The following is a 20,010-nucleotide window of genomic DNA, read 5'->3' on the forward strand; positions in this document are numbered from 1 at the left end:
ATTTTATTACTTTTATTTTGTGATTAGCTGTGGCTCTGCCTTCGGCGTAAATGGGTAAGCTATTCACATATTACATTAACTGGCTGTGGCCTGTTTGTCTTGTCTGACAAAGACTTTAAATATTTGCAAAAGAGCAAAAGCAAACTTCAGGCACTCATGAGTAGATGATTAAGTAAAGAGAATTGTGATTAAAAAGCCATTTAATTTGCAAAATGAGGCAGGTCTTCAGCAGGGTTCAGATACAGTTTGACTGATAGAAAAGACATAGTCTGTCTTATTTGGACAGGGCAGTACCTAATGTTTGAACTTCTATTATTGCACTCTGATTGGCCTCAGTGAATACTATGAGTCACACCTTGTGTACTTTGCCCCCCATTAGAGTCCCAACTGTGCTGTAAAGATGTTTTATGCTGGATTATCTTTAGCCTTATAACTGCACTGCATAAAAAATCTTACAGGAAATGAGAAGTATCTTTGCACTGGATGGTTCTTCAAACATCACACACACACACACACACACAAAATGCATTTCAAATAAGATTTAAGCTTTGCATACTTCCTTGTCCTGAGCTGATGCACATTGCCCCGCCACCTTCCCTTTCCTCCAACCACGCCTTCTAAACAAAGCGTTTTTCACAGTACAGCTGCACTGAGACTGGATATATAATCAACTCTACAGGGGAACAGACATATTGTCCTGCATTTAACATCAGACGACTGCATTCACACAGGTAATAAATCCAAAAGGTAATGCTGTCTTTGTATGTGTTTGTGTTTTGTTAAAAAAATTTCCTGTCAAAATGAGAAAAATCAGTGTCAAGGTGACTTTGATTTATTCATCTTCTGGCACTTCTTTGTAACATATTCTTATTTTTTAAAAGTGTAATGTAAATAGTAAAAAGTACTAAATTACTAGCTTTGTATTTTTGCTCAGTACTTTCATTAATAATGGCTGGGTCGATATTTGACCTAATAAGCGCGGGCAGCTCTGGCTGCTTGATGTTATCTGTTCTTTGATAACAGGAAAGCATCAAAGAAAGGAGCAGCATCAACCAAGATAAATATAAAGAAAAGGAAAATTAGCATCTAAACTCCTGTGTTTGTGTGTGTGTGTTGTTGTTGTTTTTTATCCATATAACAGTTAATTCTGTGTGGGGTTCGGCAAAGACGGAGAAAGTTAAATATCATACTTTTTACCAAATGCCTCAGTATTACCGAAAAAGAGGAAGATAGACTGCTCTGTAGACCATTATCAAATGCAGGTCACAACCCAGGCAGTCCAAAAGTGTGAAAAACAAGGAGGAATTACACTGAAAAGCCTTTATTATAGTGGCTAAATCATTAAAAAAGCCAATATGTTTCGACCACTACCGGTCTTCATCAGGGCTTGAAAAAAATGGTTTTTTGAGGCCCTGACGAAGACCAGTAGAAGTCGAAACATGTTGGCTTTTGTTAATATTTTAACCACTATAAAAAATGTAATGTAATTCCTCCTTGTTGGTCCTGTTTAACCTCAATATTAATATTTTGATGATGATGTATAGCTGCTGCCTGGAAAAGACAACATTTACAATATCCAAAATCTAAGATGATATCTATGTAGTCTCATATCATAATACTGATATAATGTCAATATATTGCCCAGCCTTGCTTCTGGGTTTACAGGATGAAAAAAATGAATCCTCATACAAGGCCCTGAGTTATTAATTTCAGAGAGGGGAATGGTAGTTTAGACGTCATTCTGGTTCACATGCTCAAAAGGAATGGATTTATTTAGTCAAAATGCTTAACAACTATCAAAAAAGGTCACTGACGCAAAAAGAATTAATTTGTTCCACGTGCAGCAGGTGACACAATGTGAAAAAATGTTGTTTTTTTTCAGTCAAACGTCTGCACCAGCGCTTTGTCACGTTCTCCTCATGAAATAAAATATTATTTTTACATCTGAGGAACTCTTTTCTTCCTCAGTGTGTGGGCATTTTTTCTCAGAAATAAATATAATATTCAGAAAAGAAAATAAGAACAGATTGAGAGCTCTTTGTTCACCTTGGAAACAGAAAAATGATTTTGTCAACTGCTGTTTCCAAGGCGAAGAATGAACTTTCATGATTTGCTTTTAAACCAACAAAAAGTGCTCTGAAGAAAATGATTAGTGGGCAAACTCCATCTATGGAGGGGGATCATTTAATATGATCAAAGGCTCCAAAATCTCTACTAAATGGACCATGGCATGAGATTGTTTCTATGAACTGATTTTATGCAAAATAACTAGCTGTGCATCTTTTAATATCCTTGGCCAAATAGTCAAATGTCAGGACGCTGTATAACTAGAATTACCTTTGACATTTGACCATCAAATTCTAATCAGTTCATGCTTTTTTTAAGAGTATTTTTTAGGGATTTTTCCCCATTATTGATAGGACGGCTGTGGAATGACAGGAAATGTGTGAGAGAGAGGCAGAACGATACGCAGCAAAGGGCCACAGGCTGGAATTGAACCCGGACCGCTGCAAAGGCCTCGGCATATGGGGTGCACACTCTTGCAGGTGAGCTCGAGGCCGCCCCAGTTCATTCTTCAAAGTGGACATTTGTGCCAAATTTGAAGAAACTGCCTCAAGGCCTTGTTGAGATCATGAGTTCAAGAGAAAGAGATGGATGCAAGATCACAGTGACATTGATCTTTGACCTCCAAAATCTCATTAATTCATCAAGTGGCCGTTTGTGCAAAATTTCATAAAACTCCCTCAAGGTAAAAAATCCCACTCACAAGAATAAAACGGCAAAAGATCAGTGACTTTGGCAGTTGACCACAAAATCTGTTAAAGTCATCTTTGAGTCGAAGTGAACATTTGTGCTAAATTTGAGGAAATTGCTTCAAGTTGTCCTTGAGATGCGTGTTCACAAGAATAAGACAGAAAAGGTCACGGTGACCATGACCTTTGACTTTCCACCAATTTCTAATGAGTTCATTCTTTACTCAAAGTGAATGTTTGTGCCAAATTTAAAGAAATTTCCTCAAGGTGTTCTTGAAATAACACGTTTACATTAATAAGATGGATTCTAGGTTAACTGACCTTTGTGTCCTGTGACCACCAAAATCTAATCAATTCATCGTTGAGTCCAAGTAAAAGTTTGTGCCAAATTTTAAGATATTTCCTCACAGTGTTTTCGAGATATCGCGCTCACAAGAACGAGACAGACGAGTTCACAGTGACTTCAACCTTTAACCCTTTGAAACCTGCAGTGACATCACTTTTCTTGTGCTACCTTCAGATGCCTTTCACATGTATTTAAACCGATGAACCCTGAGCAAATTGATGCAATTTCTTTCAGAAACATGGGGGGGAAACAGCAATTGGCAACTTGGTAGGAAATGTTCTATAAATTGGATGAAATTAATTGATTTAGAAAATCATTTTTTTAAATCTAGGGAAAACTATAGGGGAAAAAAGAAAAGTTAGGGAAAATTTTATTTAAAATGATGAATTATGTATTTGAAATTATGTTACAGAATTATTATAATCGTAAGGCACCTTTTTAATTCTATTTTTGTTTAATTTTTTAATTTATAAATAAATACAAAATATATATATAAAACAAATTTTCTGATCATTTTCCTTTGCTTTTTATTGATTTCTTGCAAATTTTTGGATAATTTCTTATTTTGTTTCTCATTGCCTTCTTCCCATGTTTTGGAAAAAAAATCACACCAGTATGCTCAGGATTTTAAAACGTTAACCACCAATATCTAATTTTTGAGTCTAAGTGGTCGTTTGTGCCAAATGTGAGGAAAATCCCACAAGGCGTTCTTGAGTTATCATGTTCACATTAATGAGACTGACCCAAGGTCATAATGACCTTGACCATTGACCATCAAATCCTAATCATTGAATTGTTTGGTCAAAGTGAACATTTGTGCCAAATTTGAAGAAATTACATTGAGGTGTTCTTGGGATATTACGTTCACAAGAATGTGACAAACAGACGAAGACGTGTATGGACTTCAAAATCCAAAAGTACAACTTAATTATAGAAAGTAAACATCACAAACTCAGATCTCAATTTTCTCATCAACCCAGATACAATATCCTGCACGCCAGAGCAAACAATTTCCCAGCACAAATAACTGTAATATTCCTCTTATATAACATCCTCTGACAGACTTCAGAGTGTGACTGCAGAGTGTGAGCACACACTGAGTTCATTATTTCCCTGGGTATCATTTTAACAGCCACAGCCTTATTTAATATCTCCCAGTCTAGACCGCGTACCTGAGCCCCATTTCCTGGTGGGGATTATTGTCACTGCAGACTATGAATCAGTCTGTTTCACTGAGTCGGGGGTCAAATTGGTTAAATATTAATAAATGACCGTTTCAAAAAGCAGAAATGAAAAATTGCAGTGCAACAATAAGTGTTCAGATCCTTTACTGAAGTCAAAATACTAATACCACACAAGTAAAAGTTCTGCATTCAAAACCTTACTGAAGTAGAAGTGTGTGAGTATAAACAGCAAAACATACCTGTCAGTGTTTTATTGTTACATATGTTTTTGGATTGATATTACACCTGCATTAATGTGTATTTTACATCTACTGCAGTAGATGTTTAAGGTTGTGCTCATTCATTTCATGTATTTTGTATTCTCTATTTTGCATCTACATTTATTTTTATTTTTGCATTAAATGTAAAGCGTCTTTGAGTACCTGGAAAAGCGCTATACAGTATAAGTGCCATCTATTATTATTATTATTATCATTATTATTATTATTACTATTATTATTACCAACTCCTTTATATACTGTTGGTGGGGTTGAGTATCGGGACTTGATAGCTTTAATAGGTATCAACCGAAATTACGTAGCACAAATACGTGTTGAGAGGAACTTGATGTTTTTTATCATGTTAATCTGGAGAAGGGTTTAAAAAAGAAAGAGGAGTCTGGTTACTATGGGACATTGGGCTTTTTTTTTTTTTTTTTAATTTTTTTGAAACGTCAGTGCAATACAAGATGACTGCGTTTCCACTGACAGTTATGCGACTTCTCTCGTGATAACAATCCAAGGAGCATGCTGATGGATGTTCAAAACATTAGCAGCTTTATTTTTATTGCAGCCACTGCAACGTGTAGACGTGTTATGCGAGCAAAAATAGGAAGGCAAGCCCCTTATCATGGGAGCGGCCACGTATGAGGGATTCCTGAGAGGTAATACTTCACAATTTCAGAGAGGAATTGTGGGTTCGAAACTTCCTGATGATCCACTCACCTTTTCAAGGGTTATTTGAAGCAAAATCACGTCTTGTAGCGCCTGTTGCATCAAGCCTGCAGGAGCCAGTTCCTACCAACAAGCACAAAGCCATAGCATCATGTGACCTATAAAAGCGAAAGAAAAAAAGGGTTAACAGAAACTCACCTACTGTCTCCGTGCAGACACAGGAAGTGTTTCTGTCAGGTATGAGCTTTTTTTTTGGTTCCTGTAAAAGCTGAAGAAAAATGATAATGTTAGCAATTTTATTGAAAAGCTCTGAAAACATAAATATATATTTTCTGCCAAAGTTGGAACAGTTTTTGTTACAGGAAATACTTCTGTTTATTTGCATCTTTCTGAGCTCTCACTGAAGTGAAGTGGGCAGGTATAATTTGGAATTTCAGAGTAAAGCAATATTTGAGTCAAAATCTGACAAAGAGTCGATGGGTTTTTCCTATTTTGGCCACATCCAAACAGTTCTGATGAGTTTCATGTTTTTGTCTTAGAACAATTATAAAATAAATTAAAATAAAATAAAATAATGGTTTTTGACACTCCAAGCAACTGCTGCAGTTTAAAGAGCGAGAAAGTCTGCATTAAACTCCGGACTTTCAGCCAGGATCCTGCTGTTTTTGCTCCTGTGTGAGAGAAAAATTCAGAAAAATGTCATAGTGCACACAGCCAGATTTTAATTATTTTTTAAAAAAAATCACTGAGTATATGAAGTTAAGTTTTAAAATTTTGAAAAAATGAGCGGTAATCTCTGGCCTGACACGCTGGGGGTGTTAACATCAAAATAAGAAAGGAAAAAATAAATAGATGCAAATAAAAATGAGTCTAGTGAAAAAAAAATCTGTGTACAATTTCTTGGCAATGTTTGAGCTTATACATCAATATCGCCCCGTGTGTTAGCGTTCACTACAATGTACAAGCTCTTTAACAGACTCTGTGTGTGTGTGTGTGTGTGTGTGTGTGTGTATGAAAATGATTTTATAACTGCCAGGTCAAAAATGACCCAAAACAAGAATTTAACCGTGGATTTGCAGCTTTCATGGAAATGTGAACAAAGTTTTTCACGCTGGGGTGATTCTGGGAACAAAAGATCATTTAGGGGGTTTTATATGCTGTAAAACGTAGTGGCGGGGAATTTCTGACCCCTACGATGATGTAAGGGTTAATCTGAACTTGAATTTAAAACCCTGTCTCCCTCCTGCAGCAGCAGAGTGTCCACAATGTCCCACAGTCCCTGCTGCACCTCTGGTTAAAAACTCCCACCATGAATCTCTCGCTGCCCTCCCTCCTGCTCAGTCTGGGAGGAAAATGTCTGCTCAACTGGAGCCTGGTGTTTCTCCAGAGGAACCACATCTGTAAAAACTTCCTCGGGGTTTTCAGCGTTTCCCTCGCAGTCATCGACACACTGCTGACCCTCTCTGTCACCGCCCTCCACGTCCCCGCTGACGGACACGTCCTCCTGCTGGGCCTCAGGCTGACCAGGTACCACGTGTGTCTGCTGGTTCAGGTCTGCGGACAGGTCTACAGCGCTCTGCAGTGGCCTGTCGCAGTCGTGGCCGGTTTGGATCATTTCTTCGCCGTCACTGGAAGGCTGCAGCCGAGCAGGGCCGGGGTCAGAGGGATTGTTTGTTTGGTTGTGAGCGGCCTCCTGTGGTGCCTCGCAGCTCTCTACGTCTTCCTGCTGTCTGACTTCACTCCCGTCATGGAGGACGTCCCTCACACCCTGATACACCGGTGCTGGGTCCTCCACTCCTCTCAGATCCTGCAGGTTTTTATGTTTCTCCTCCTGAGTCTGGGTTGTGCAGCACTGCATGCTGGGAGCAGTGTGCGATTATTAAAAACACCTCCTCTGAGAGACGAAATTACAAACAAAAGTGGAGCTCGCTGCAGGAGGAGTGTTGCTCAACAAGCCCTGCGTATATTTCTGGACACATGGGCTTTATTTTTGCTTTTTCTGGCCGTGCTCCTGCTGCTGCCGCTGGGAATACCTGCGTACCTGGGTCTGAGCGTGGCCTGGCTCTGCTTCATCAACAGCCTCCTGATTGCACTCGTTTTATGTGCCGTCTGTCCGGCCTCGCGGCTCGCTCAGGGCCTGGCAGCCGCTCCTCCCGACAGCTTCTGTGAGTGGAGATTTAAATTTAGCCCGGCCACAGAGGACAGATCATGACCACACAAAGCGAACAGGACTCGTGTTAGAGGAGGTGGAATTAGCTGCAGAGGCCTCGGTGTTTTATTGGAGGACAAACATTTGTGTCTTGGTAGCAAATGTAGCAGCACGGTTTTAGGAGCGTGGATCTGTTGGTCGGTTCACATCTTTGAACCCAGACTGAAGTTTCTCAACAACTGCTGAATGAAGTGTCGTGATGGTGCAGACATTTGTGGTACGAGGAGAGAGGACTCTGTTGAGTTTGGTCATTTGTTCACTTTTTAATCAGGCTTCAGATGATCTGCACGCTGCATTAAAAGCTCACAGTAATTTTTAATTGTGCATCTTTTTGCTCTAACAGAGATGTTTGTCGGGCGTTTTCAAATCATCATCACAAGACAGAGCAAGCAAGTTAATGTAGAGATACTGTGTCTTTATGTTGCTTGCTCGGCTTTGTGATGATCAGTGGTGGACCAAGTATTCAGATCCTTTCCTTCAGTAAAAGTAAGTATTATCAGAGAAATATACTTGAAGTATTAAGAGTAAAAGTACCCAAAGGAGAAACATCTTTAAAAGCAATCAAAACACACCAAAACCTTAAAATTACCAGGAAAAAAACACATGAATAGTTACCTCCTGTCATTGATTAAAGTGATGCTTTAAAACAAATGGTGTAAATATGTTGTATTGTTTTTGTAATCACAACTCAATATAACCTAAATTTCTGATATATTTCGAGAAAACAGTATGATGTAAACATCCGGAGGTGGAAAATCATGTCAACATCATCAAAAAGATGCATTATCATCTGATCCAGTCAGTGATTTAGGCATTTTTACGTTCAGTTTTAACACAAATGATGCACTTTAACAACATGATAAACAGACTGAAAATCACCTTTTTTTCCTGCTCGTCTCTTCTGTTGGGTTTAACGGCGGTTGGCGTCCATAACGTCGCATTACCGACACCTACTGGATTCAACCTACGGTCTCCACTAACTGAGGATAAACAATAATAATAATAATAATAATAATAATAATAATAATAATAATAATAATAATAATAATAATAATAATCACAGTACCTCTTCCTTTCCCGCTCCTTCTCTAACGTATCTGAGCTACTTCCCGAAACGTCTCCAACATCCAGAAACCTCCTCGCCATCAATAATGTCCTCTATTTCCTCCGACTTTCTCTTCATACCAGCACAGCAATTTATCAGCATCGCCAAAAAAGCCAAAAACCTCATTTAATCTTTACGGACGCAGCCTCGCGCCCATAGCTCGTGCCACCAATGTTCTCACAGTTATGTCTTTTCTTAAATCTGTCCCTGACAATGTCCCTCACTCTCTGGTTCAGTCTCTGTCTCAATTATGTCCTCCACATTTACCACACGTTTCAGTGTCGGACAAATAAACAATGTCCAAACCTCCATTGTCTCACTGGATAGGAAACATGGTCCAAAAACACCCTGTCCAGGCAGGAACTGCAGGTTGCTACTTTTTCTTTAGTCTCCCTGTCAAACCCTGACATCCGGAAACAGCGTGGACCGTCCAGCTCTTCACCTTTACCTGGACTCTCTCATTCAGTGGGAAACAGGTCACTGGGCAGACACACAAAACCTCAACTTTCTCCGCATTTTTCATTTGTTTACGGGATTTCTTTCGTTTCTCGGTCGATCTCCCGCGTTCACTTCCAAACACTCCCAGCGTCCTCCTCCATTGTCCAATCGCCGCCCACCTTGCTTGTCTCGTGGTTGTCCATATTTTTAAAAAGGGGCGTGGCTCTACCGCAGTCCAGTTTGAATTATATGGATCAGCGTGACTGGCTCACAGACATCCAATCAAATAAGCCCGTGTCGTCAGGTGGAGTCACGTGACAGTTCGTCGATCGATCGATCTGAACGAGTTAAAAGATGAATTTCTCGTACTCGTTTAATTAGATTAATTTCTTAAAATGAGTGCAAGGTACAATGAAGAGAGAAAAAATAGTCTTTATCAATATAAAAGTGATGTTTACACATTAATTAATCAGTAATCATAATTTTACATAAATTATTCTGAAATGGACCATTCCAAAAAACAAGTACTTTGACATTTGGTACTTAAAGTATTTTCAATGCAAATATTTTCATACAGTTACTTAAGTAAAGTTTTGCATTCAGGAGTTTTACTTGTAACAAGTATTTCTACATTTTTGCCAACTCTGCTGTTCACATATTCAGGGTTTACATTTTGATTATATATATGATTGATTAATCTGACAGATGTTTTTTTATTTTTAAAAAATTAATGCTATTTTGGTGATTGTTGGGAGCTTGAAGATGCAAGACAAATTATCTACCCTAAACGACAAATAAAAAATGAAAATATTCCCATCTGATAGGCTGGAATCAGCAAATTTTTGTTATTTTCCATGAAGAATTACTCAAATGAGTAATTCGTATTCTGTTGATCTACTAACACTTTTAAACGGGGAGGATGTGATAAGTATTCACGTCCTCCTACTCCTTTTCGCAAATGAAATAGTTAAATTTCTTTACTGAATATGTCCGATATGCATTCTGGTGTTGTTTTTCTTGCTTGTATGTTATTTTGTTCTATTTCATTTGGCATGTTCAAAATACAGATCCCACTGACTAACTGCCTTTTTTAAAGTGAAATGTAATCGGGGGGAGATGTTTTCTCCTCTCTGTTTTAAGTGTGTGCACCACAATTCTGTGTGTTCATATTGTGGTCGGTTACTTTATTAAGTTACTTTAATTTTCAGATTTTAATTATATAACTTTTACAAATGATTCTTTTTACCAAAAATTGTACACAGATTTCTTTCACTAGGTTCATTTTTATTTCCATCTATTTATTTTTTCCTTTCTTTTTTTCGTGTTAATTGTACGAAGTTACTTTTTTCCGATTTCTATAATATTACATTGACTTTTGCACTTTTTACAATGCATTCTACTAGGAAAATGTTGTAGTTGTTCTTTTTTTTATTAAACTGATGTTTTGTTAACATATTCGGCAGTCTATAATGTCCATTTTTTTTTCAAAGGTATTTCTTAGTGTGACTGTTAAAGGGTTAAATCACCTTCATTAAAGGGGCTGAAGTTAAAACCACATCAGCAGCTCTCATAGCTTTCAGTGAGTATTTTTATGCAAATGTGTGAACTAAAAAACAGGACAAAATCAGCACCGCGGGGAGATAAGAAAGGCGAAAGACGACTGTGGTTCGACACTACAGAACTTTACTTGAATTTGATCCAAGTTCATTGTCTATACAGGGTATATTTACAAGATCTGAAATCAGGGGAGGGCAAAAACAGAAAAAAAAACAAACACTAGATACAACTGAGGTATTAGCTAAAAGCATTTACAGGTATGTACTTTACTAGTAAATATCAATGATGATAAACAGTTAGAGATGCAGTGTCTTCTGCTTAAAAAACATCTTTTTATATCACAACATGAGGTAGGAGAACAGTGTCTCGATTCATGCAAGAACAAAAGTCTCATCACACTGTAGTATTGGCAACGTAGTATGCAATGGTCAAACACAGACACTGTGTTTCATGTTTCAGAACAGCATCGAGGGGAAAAGGGTTCTGTTTAGCAAAGCCATTTTCTTTTTTTTCATCTATAGCAGGATGTGTATAAATTAAAACATATCTATTCTTAGTAACCAGCGATCTGTGTCATCAATCACCGATGCAGCCGTACTTCCTGCGTCCCTTACACTGGCATAGAATAATTACTGGCACCCAACTACAAAGCATTCAAACAGTTCAAAGGTCACCTTGGATTTGTTTACTACTTTTCCTCACAGAGCCGGGAGGCGCCGGGTATGTAAATCTCTAAGTCCTGTATTCAAACGTGTCCACGTGGTCTGCTCGTTTCACCTGTCTGTCGGGCAAACGTCACACCTGTAAAAATTCTGTACAAAGCATATCCAAGTTCTCATAACACTGCAAAATGCAAAAAGGCCCAGCAAACCGTCTTAAAGGGGATTTCTCTCCCCTATCATTTACATTTTTTTATTATGGTGTATAATTATAGAAGCTAAACGATGCCCCCTTGTGTATAAAATGCAAATACACAAATTAGAGTAAACATTATCTGCTAATGTGATGATTTTTTTTTCTTTTTCGTTTTTTTGTTGGCTGAAGAGGTAATTAATTCAATGAAACTAATACTGATTATCTTTCTGAGTGATGTTTACACATCCAGACGAGGATACGTGATCAGAAAACGGAACTACACATCCAGAGCTACATGAGCAAGTTTTTCTCTTTCCCTTTTTCAAAGTTGCTGTGCTTCACTCAGACGTGGGAGGCCAACACACACACACACACACACACACACACACACACACACACACACACACACACTTTCTCAGTCTCGCACACGCACATACACACAATTTCCAAATTAGGCTACATGTTCTGTTCTTTATAATCTGACTTTATATTTATCCAACCTCTTAACCAATAATGATATAAAACTTGCACATGTTCAATGTTCATGCATATGAGCCATCTCAATAGTTTGTGTGTTATGTGACGGGGAAACATCTTTTCTTTTCTTTTTTTTTTTTAAACTATGAACAGATTGATAGATTGGCCCGGTGACACAAAACATAAGGGGCATCAAAACATGCAAAAAAATCATAATTTTTTTGTTTCTTTTCTTTTCTTCCCAAAATGCATTTTCTTTAATAAATGTTTTCAGTTTATCTCGGGGGAGGAGGGGAGATTAACAAAGAGGGAAAAAGCTCATCACATTACACGTTAAACAGTCTGTCGAGATGAAATCCACAAAAAAACGAATGCATCATTTCAGAAGAAAGAGGGGGGGAGAGTGTGTAACAAAGTATTATTTTTCCTATTTTGTCTGTCCTGCATCACCATGTCTCGGTAAACCATGCGTTTCACTCCCCTACATCCACTCGACTTTTTAAAAAAGAAAGCAAAAAACATCTGAAGCCTTAGTTCTGGTCCAATTTATATAACCTTTTGAAGATTTTTCATATAAGAACAGTTAATATATTAATGACTACTGTATTTACAAAGTGAATATAAATCTTTAGTTAATACGTTAAATATTTTTCTTTCATAATTTCAATAAATGGAACAGTAGAGTGTACATTTGCGGTGTGGGTTTGATTTTACTGGCTTGCACCTGCACCTGCTTCAATGACGATCAACAAACCACGACTGTCCTCTGCCCGCTCTCTAAGGTCTGTCTCTGTAAAGGGAAGCTGTGTAAGAAACTCTGCATTGAACAGGATGGAGCACAGTGGAATGTCTATCAATTTGCATTTTTTAGCAGATGCATAAAAAAAAGCTCAGAGTTTAGCTGAGGCCGATCCCCCTTTCTCTTTTTAAAACAATTATTTACACACACACACACACACGCGCACGCACGCACACACACACTCGCTTACAGGGATCTCCTTAGTGGCAATAAAAAGCGCTTTTTGCCCGGCAACCGACACAATAAAAGTCCTCTCTTCCTCCAGCTGGACGTCTGCTCGCTCTCCTGGGCGTCTACAAAACGCTGCGCGCCCCCAGCTGATGTGGCACTGGAGATGGATGGACGGGTGAGTGTGAGTGGTCGTTTTGTGGGAGAGGACGAGGGAGGGAGGGGATCCTGTACAGTCTCACCCGCGGGCAGGCGGAGGCCCACAGACAACAACAGCTGCCCCCATTCTGACGGCACTAAACAAAAAGCGCTCCCTCTGTACCCCTGGCGTCTGGGCCACCCAGCCTGCCGCAGGGGGAGAGTGCACCGCTACCCCCGAGCGCTCCCCTCAATCCTCTCTTCCTCTTCCTGCCACGGAGCTGTTTGTTCAGCCAGGCAGAATAACGTGAAGCAGGGCCCAAACCTAACTGCTTTCACCTGCGACCCACATTTCTTAGATGACGCTCTGACAAACAGGATAAAAACCGTCAAATGATACAAAAAGAGAAGCCCGGAAAACAGGCCGCAGCTTTGATCGTCTGCTGGGAACGCCGGGGCCATTGTTCTGCCTCAACACACTCGAGTGTGTGCGGGCATGCAAGGATGTATTATGGTAACGCAGCTTTTTCTTTCTTAGAAAAGCTACACCGGCTCGACCGGCCCCCGTGTCCAGACACATTCCTTTCCCAGGGGGCTCTGGGGGAGGAAAAGCGTGTTAAGTGCGTAACACCGCTCGTGAGCTTCTTCATGCCGAGCCTGGAGAGAGCACAGTGTTTCCTGTCTCGTCTATAGTGGGTGAAAACCACAGTGTTTAGGAGCTTCCCAGCAGAGGGCGGTGACGTTAACGTGCGGCGGCGGAGGGTGTGAGGCGGGGCGGAGGAGACGCGGGGCAGCTGGTGGACAGACTGTTTGGACAGGAGCGTCCAGGTGCTGCCCGGCAGAGTGAAGAGGAGTCTGTGTGAGGAGCAGCTGGGGTCCAGGCCATTTGCTAGCTAGCTACCTTGTGTTGGGGGGCGGGGGTCACACTCAAAAACACTCATTTCAAGTTCAGCGTCACTATTGGCATATTTTCATGAGGTTTTACGACATCTGCAAAATGTCTTTTTTTGTACAGCAAAGGTCTTTTTCCTCCATATAGATTTTTTTAACATGATTTTCTTTCTGTTTTATAAGGAGAAAAAAAAATGTCCATGCAGTTTCCTGCAGTCGCTGGTACTTGAGCGTTTGGGCTGTACGTACAGAGAAGGGGGCATGCAACCGGGCACCCATATACGTCCGAGGGCGCCGGCTGCTGCGCCAGGTAGTAGCATGAAGTCTGTGTGTCCGAGCTGAAGTCTGAAAGTCATTAGCTCCAGAATCCAGACAGCAAGACGGGATGGGAGAAAAAGGAGGGAGAAGATAGTGAAGGGTTGAGTTCGTCTCGACTCGACCAAACTCCCGTCTGTGAAGCAGCTGTTTGTTCAGTAAAAACTATAAATTAAATCCAACATACATGCCCAAAAATCTTTAAATACTGTTTAAAGAAAGGGGAAGGAAATGAAAGAATAAAAAAAACAACATAAAACTTTTAAGTGATGTTAAATTACAAAAACAAAGTCCTACACTGAAATAAAAAGGGGAGGGTGAGATGCACAACTTAAAAACAGCCTGCGGAGCTCCGTTCTGCTTCAGGCTGATTTGTTTGTGTCTGTAGAGTTGGCGGCTGACGGGGAGAAGAATGAGGGAGGCGCCTGAGGAGGGAGGAGGGGGGGTGGCAGTTACTTTTGGGCAGCCGCTGGGGCCTCTGAGAAGGAGGAGGTCGGGGAGTGGGCGTTAGGGGGTCCGGTTGAAGGGGTAAGAGGAGGAGAGGGGCTGCCTCCCACCGTGGCGGACTGGACCATCTGCTGCTTGAGCTGGCTGATTGTGCGCTCCAGCTTTTCCCGCGCCTCACGCTCCCTGCGCAGCTCCTCCTGCAGCTCCTGCCGGTCCGCCTCCGCTCGCTCCAGCCGCTGACGTAGCTCCGACAACTGGGAGGAGACAGACAGACAGACATGAGGTCACTATAGGACATTTAGTTTAGCACATTATCACATTTAAAAACAATCTGTCTTGAGTCATGTTGTTCTGGATGTATTAAAAATGTCAGACGATTGAAAACTCCTGATTTTAGCACACTGTTCGTTTTTAAAATGTCTTACTTTATTGTCATTATTGTTATCATCTAATATTGTCATTAACTATTATTTTTTAAAATATTTTTTATATTATTCTTATTGTCTGATTTTATATAACTTAGTACAAGTTTTGGGCACTCAGCTGCGAACTTTGTTTATCTTCCTCAATGGTGGTATTTATTCTTTTTATGGGGTTTCTGTTTCTTTGAATTTCTTGAAATTTATTTGCTTAAATCCTGCATTGTTTTAAATCTGGAATCAACCTTGTAAAGCACTTCCTTTTTTTTCAAAAAAGTGCTTTATTTTTGGTGTGTGTGTGTGTGTGTGTGTGTGCATGCTGCGCACCAGGTGGCAAAATGTAAATGGCAACAGCAGCTTCCACATTTCTATATTTTAACATGATAAATAACAGGTTGGTATAAACGACTGCATGTAAACAGGAATAATAGTGGAACATTCATTCTCATCAGCCATGGAAACAGCTCAGTATAAGAATACTGTCTTTTTCGAAAATAATTGAAAAAAAACCTGAATATGTTGTACATGTAAACGTGTTGGCTGGTTCTTACATTTCGCGTCAGATTCACCTCTTTGTTTTTAGAGACATTTGCAAATGTTTGTGAAACTAGAAAAAGACTTCCAACAATGTTTAGTTTCAGACCGGCGATAATCTCATAGTCACACAAACACATGCTCTTTCCTAACTGAGCGACTGGCAGACATCCTGCGTTTGATGCCAAGGGGGGGGCGGGGCGGCGTCAGTGACTGACAGGAGGGGGATGCTGCAGACCACAGCTCAGGCCAACATAACAGAACCTACCTCCAGATTAAGTCTGGTGGAAACCCAAACAAAGGCTCTGAGTGCGTGTATGTGTGTTTTCACACTCTCCGACAGCACAGTGACTCATACAGGACACAGAAAATTATTGAGTTGGGAAACTCTCAATCACAGAAAGACTGCGACCACATCTCCGCTCTCAAGGTTTTGGTAGGAAACACTCTCTGCTCCCTGAGAGGAAACATGTGGGTGATGATGAATGTCTAATACGCAGATTAAAAACATAGAGTTCGAAATATTGTTTAACACTTAACCAGCATTCAGTGGTCCATATATACTGAGAGTTATAGTGTGATGTTTATATTACACTGTATATCATCTGTTACTGCAACTGTAAGTATTTCCTCATAAAGCCCAATTTTCTTTCTTATTTATAGAAATATGTTTTTAGAAAAGTTAATTCATTGGCTGTAACTGTAAGGAAGTATTAACAGAGCTGCACTGATGTGTCCTTCATTTTGATTGGAGCACTGCGATGTAATGTCTGAGATAAAAAATGCCATATGTTGGGCGATGCAAGCCAGCGTGCATACTGTACGTGTCACTGTGATTCACTCAGACTGTTTCTGATGCCAAAATCAGTCTGTGCGCGCACGTGTTTCCCTCCTGGTCTGTACCTGTGCAGTGTAGTGGGCCTCTTGCTGGCGTTGTGCCCCCGGCTCGCAGGCGCAGGCCTGCTGTCGGAGCTGCTCCAGACGGGTCTCCAGCTCCAGCTGCTCCTGGCGGGCCTGGCTGAGCTGCCGCGCCTGCTCGCTGTGCACCGCCTCCAGCTCGCTGCGCAGCTCCCGCTGCTCGGCGCTCAGCTCCCGTAGCCTCGCCGCCTCGCCCCCGCGCACTGCCTCCAGCTCCTGCAGACACAGAGACTGAGTCAGGGGAAATAACAATAATAATGTGATATCTCACTGACCCCTGCAGAGAAAAATGCTTTACATTTCTGCTCCTCCACAGAGAGGTCGATGTGTGATACCACGATGCCAGCAGGATGCTCCAACTGCTTATAAGCTGCCAAAATTCAGATATAATCATAAACTGTACATGGGAACTTCAGTGGGATTATGGATGTGGTCAAGGGCATTAAGGACAAAGGTGTGAAAGACTGCAAAATAAAAGTTTTGTGTATATACACTTAACTTGTCAAGTAATTTTTAAAAAGGGACAATTTTCAACTTTTTTCTCACATGACATGCCTTCCAATCCCACGTGGCAATAAAATAAATATAAAAAAAGCAGCAATTTACCCTGAAGCCAAAAATCCTAAAAAAAACTGCTGTCTAGTGGGCAGACATGAAGGGAGACGGAATGGGAGAAAATGAAGAAACCTTCCTGATTAACAAATAAATAAAAGTAACCAAAATGTCACGTTGTTACATATTAAAGCTATGTTACGTCAGCTACAGAAAATATATTTAATGTTATGTTACTTTACTTAATGTGATTGTGAAATTGCTTCATTTACAGGTTTTCCATGATAGTGGAACCCTGCATAATGCAGGTCAACTCTATTTGTTCAAACTGAAATCAAGTGTTTACATAAATCACAATATACATCAGTGAAACTATAATTCACATGAAGTGGGGGGTTTGATAAATTGTAGACTGATCTGATACCAACATTTGGACAGGATAGGCTTTTGTTTTTTCAGCTACAGGAGGGAGAGATGGAGGGGTCAGTGGAAGGTGGAGCATCACCTCCACAGCTACATCAAGGACACTTTTAATAGGCGAGGACAGTTCTGGTGAAGTCAGCGGCTCATTTATCTTGGTCTTTGTTCTTTCCGTCCGCCAACTCACCATTTCCAGCTGCAGCTGCTTGTGCAAGGTGGAGTTGAGCTTCTCCTGCTGCCTGCTGTACATCTGCATGATCTCCACAACAATCCTGTCCTTGTCGTCCTCCAGCCCCCCCACCGCCGCCACAGCGCTGCTCGTGGCAGAGCCCGTGTCCTTAGCCGGTACTTCCGTTACCGGTGACAACAACGATGCAGGAGGAGGAGGAGGAGGAGGGGTGTGGGCGGGGGTGTGGGTGGCTTTCTTGCAGCTCAGGCTGCTTGTCTCCATGGAAACTGCCTGGGTTTGGCATTCCCGCTCAGTGGCCGAGGCAGCAGCGGCACGTTGGGATTTGGCCTCCTCGGCGCCAGCAGCAACGGGAGGCGACGCGTGAAGATCTGAGGAGGGAGGAAGAGGAGGATGAAGGAAGGAGTTTTAAAAAAGAAGAGGAGGAGGTGGTTGAAAGACAGGAAGTGCGAGCCGAGCTGGTGCAAACTCCCACCTACGCTTAGTAACACCCTCGCACAACCTCATAAAAGCTCACACCTCTTTCTCAGCGTGAGCACGAGCGCGGCATGGCAACAGCCGAGGAACCAAACACTCACCCACAAATTGTGTGTGTGTGTGTGTGTGTGTGTGTGTTTGTGCACCCTCAGACGCTGAGAAAGAAGAGAGAGGAATAAAGGGCCTTGTGTGGGAGCCGCGCTGCTCTGCGTGGGCTCCTCCTCTGTTCAAGCTCTGGCTCGTTCATTCGCTGCGGCCTTTAAAGGTTCACATCACGGGAAAAGGATCAAACCAGGTGTCACCATCTCACGAACACAAAGACACATGTGCGCAGATGCTGCAGTGGGGCATGTGTAGGCTCGTAATGATGACGGCAGATTCCCTTCAGATTTCGCGGCGTACAGATATGGAATGATAAACTGCACATTATCAAGAGCTCATTATCATTAGAGAATTTTAAAAGGAAATGATCAAACCTGAGCGGAGTCATCTTCCTACGAGCCCCTAATTTATAAGATGAATAATCTGGGAACTGTTCCTGATACATTCCAGGGAACTCAGAGGAGTGTCTCGCTGGACATATTTTGGAATGAAAACACGCAGTCGCAGCCCAGCAGTATGTGTTCCCGTTTAGGGCGTGGGAGTAAATACAAATACTGTCTCCTGAATAGTTTTGATGCAACCATTATTTACTTCATATTAACTTTATATCATTTTAAAAATGATTTTATTATATATCTATTTTATTTATTCAAACTTTCTTCATTCTTATTTGAGTTTTTTCTACTTTAAAGTGGCCTTTTATACACACAGTATGTACATTGTATCTAAGAATGTTTTTTTAAATGAATAACTTCTATAAATTCTTTAATATATTTTTACCATCTTGTCATATGTCATCATATATACATATAACTATTTGCAATGTTTTAGGTTGCTGAAGACAATATTTTTTCTTATGGAGAAGATAAAAAGATGATATGAAAAACAAACATTACATTTTTCTTTTTGTCTTTGCATTGTTTTCTATGTATTTCTTGTTTTATTATATATATATATATAGTGACTGCTTATCTTTATTTTCTTTAGTTTAGGGTTTTTTTCTCTCTCTTTCTTCTTTTTTTTTTTTTTACTGTTTGATGCTTTTGAGGGGGCGTCAGTTTGTAAGGCCTCTGGCTTCTTGACCTCTCTTGACACATTTCTCATTTTTTCTTCATCTGAATAGTATGTCGTTGTCGTGTGCAAAAAAACAAACCCAAACTTAACTAAAACAGGGAAAGAGAGCTTAAGAACGGAGAGTTGTTTACTGGAATAATATATTCATGCAGTATGCGTGTGTGACAGGAAACAGCGTGCTCTGTGCACAGCATGTCTGGCACTGGAGAGGACACTCGTTTACTGACTGGCTTGCGCATGTGCATACACACCCCCACATACATGCTCTGCGCAGCACAAATATGATAGTAGAAGCACACAAATAACAGGAGTGGGTCATTTGGTGGTGGATCAAAAGAAAATAAGCAGGAGAGAGAGAGAGACAGACTGGGGGAGGAAAAGCATTCAATGGGGAGAAAAAAGAGAGGATGAAGAGGAAGAAGAGAAGGGGGGTGACAGCAGACTGTGAGGGAGGCGGAGATGAAGGGAGCTGGAGAAGAAAGAGTCGAGGACGGATGGATGGGGGAGAAAGTGCAGGAGCAGACGGACTCGGGAAGGATGTGGGAAAAAAGCTGCCAGGAAAAAGAGAGGAAGGATGGAGGGAAGAGAGACAGATTGGTTGGAGGAGAAAAAGGGGGGAGCAGAACGCCTGAGAGATATGAGAGACGCAGCCTGGCAGTCAGACATGGCGTAACAATGGCAGTCAAAAAACATTCCCATGATTCATCCTCCCT

At 40.9% G+C, this 20,010-nt stretch overlaps 3 protein-coding genes across 3 annotated transcripts in view; 1 reads left to right on the plus strand and 2 right to left on the minus strand.

Annotated features, from left to right (window-relative positions):
• nadkb (NAD kinase b) overlaps positions 1-5,338 on the minus strand; it is a 25,629-nt gene extending 20,291 nt beyond the window's left edge. Inside the window, exon 1 of the mRNA XM_088085726.1 lies at positions 5,267-5,338. The gene's annotated coding sequence lies outside the window, so the exon portion shown is untranslated. The remainder of the gene's footprint in view (positions 1-5,266) is intronic.
• gpr160 (G protein-coupled receptor 160) lies at positions 521-10,490 on the plus strand. Its single transcript, XM_088085727.1, has 2 exons — positions 521-731; positions 6,465-10,490. The coding sequence occupies exon 2, from the start codon at positions 6,525-6,527 to the stop codon at positions 7,425-7,427; it is 903 nt and encodes a 300-aa protein (XP_087941853.1). The 5' UTR covers positions 521-731; positions 6,465-6,524; the 3' UTR covers positions 7,428-10,490.
• Positions 10,491-10,633: 143 nt separating this feature from the next.
• The window catches only part of LOC121950897 (ski-like protein), a 45,744-nt gene continuing 36,367 nt past the window's right edge, over positions 10,634-20,010 (minus strand). Inside the window, exons 6-8 of the mRNA XM_042496984.2 lie at positions 17,645-18,015; positions 16,471-16,701; positions 10,634-14,868 (exon numbers count right to left, since the gene is read on the minus strand). Of these exons, the coding sequence (XP_042352918.2) occupies positions 14,620-14,868; positions 16,471-16,701; positions 17,645-18,015 (851 nt within the window). The 3' untranslated portion in view covers positions 10,634-14,619. The remainder of the gene's footprint in view (positions 14,869-16,470; positions 16,702-17,644; positions 18,016-20,010) is intronic.

This window comes from Plectropomus leopardus, chromosome 12, assembly GCF_026936395.1.
Source record: "Plectropomus leopardus strain MGB_pleo_1.0 chromosome 12, ASM2693639v1, whole genome shotgun sequence".
In the NCBI taxonomy this organism is placed as follows: domain Eukaryota; kingdom Metazoa; phylum Chordata; class Actinopteri; order Perciformes; family Serranidae; genus Plectropomus; species Plectropomus leopardus.

Excerpts from the sequence above, each read along its gene's own strand:
- gpr160 (XM_088085727.1), top strand. The coding sequence starts at position 6,525 with ATGAATCTCTCGCTGCCCTCCCTCCTGCTCAGTCTGGGAGGAAAATGT.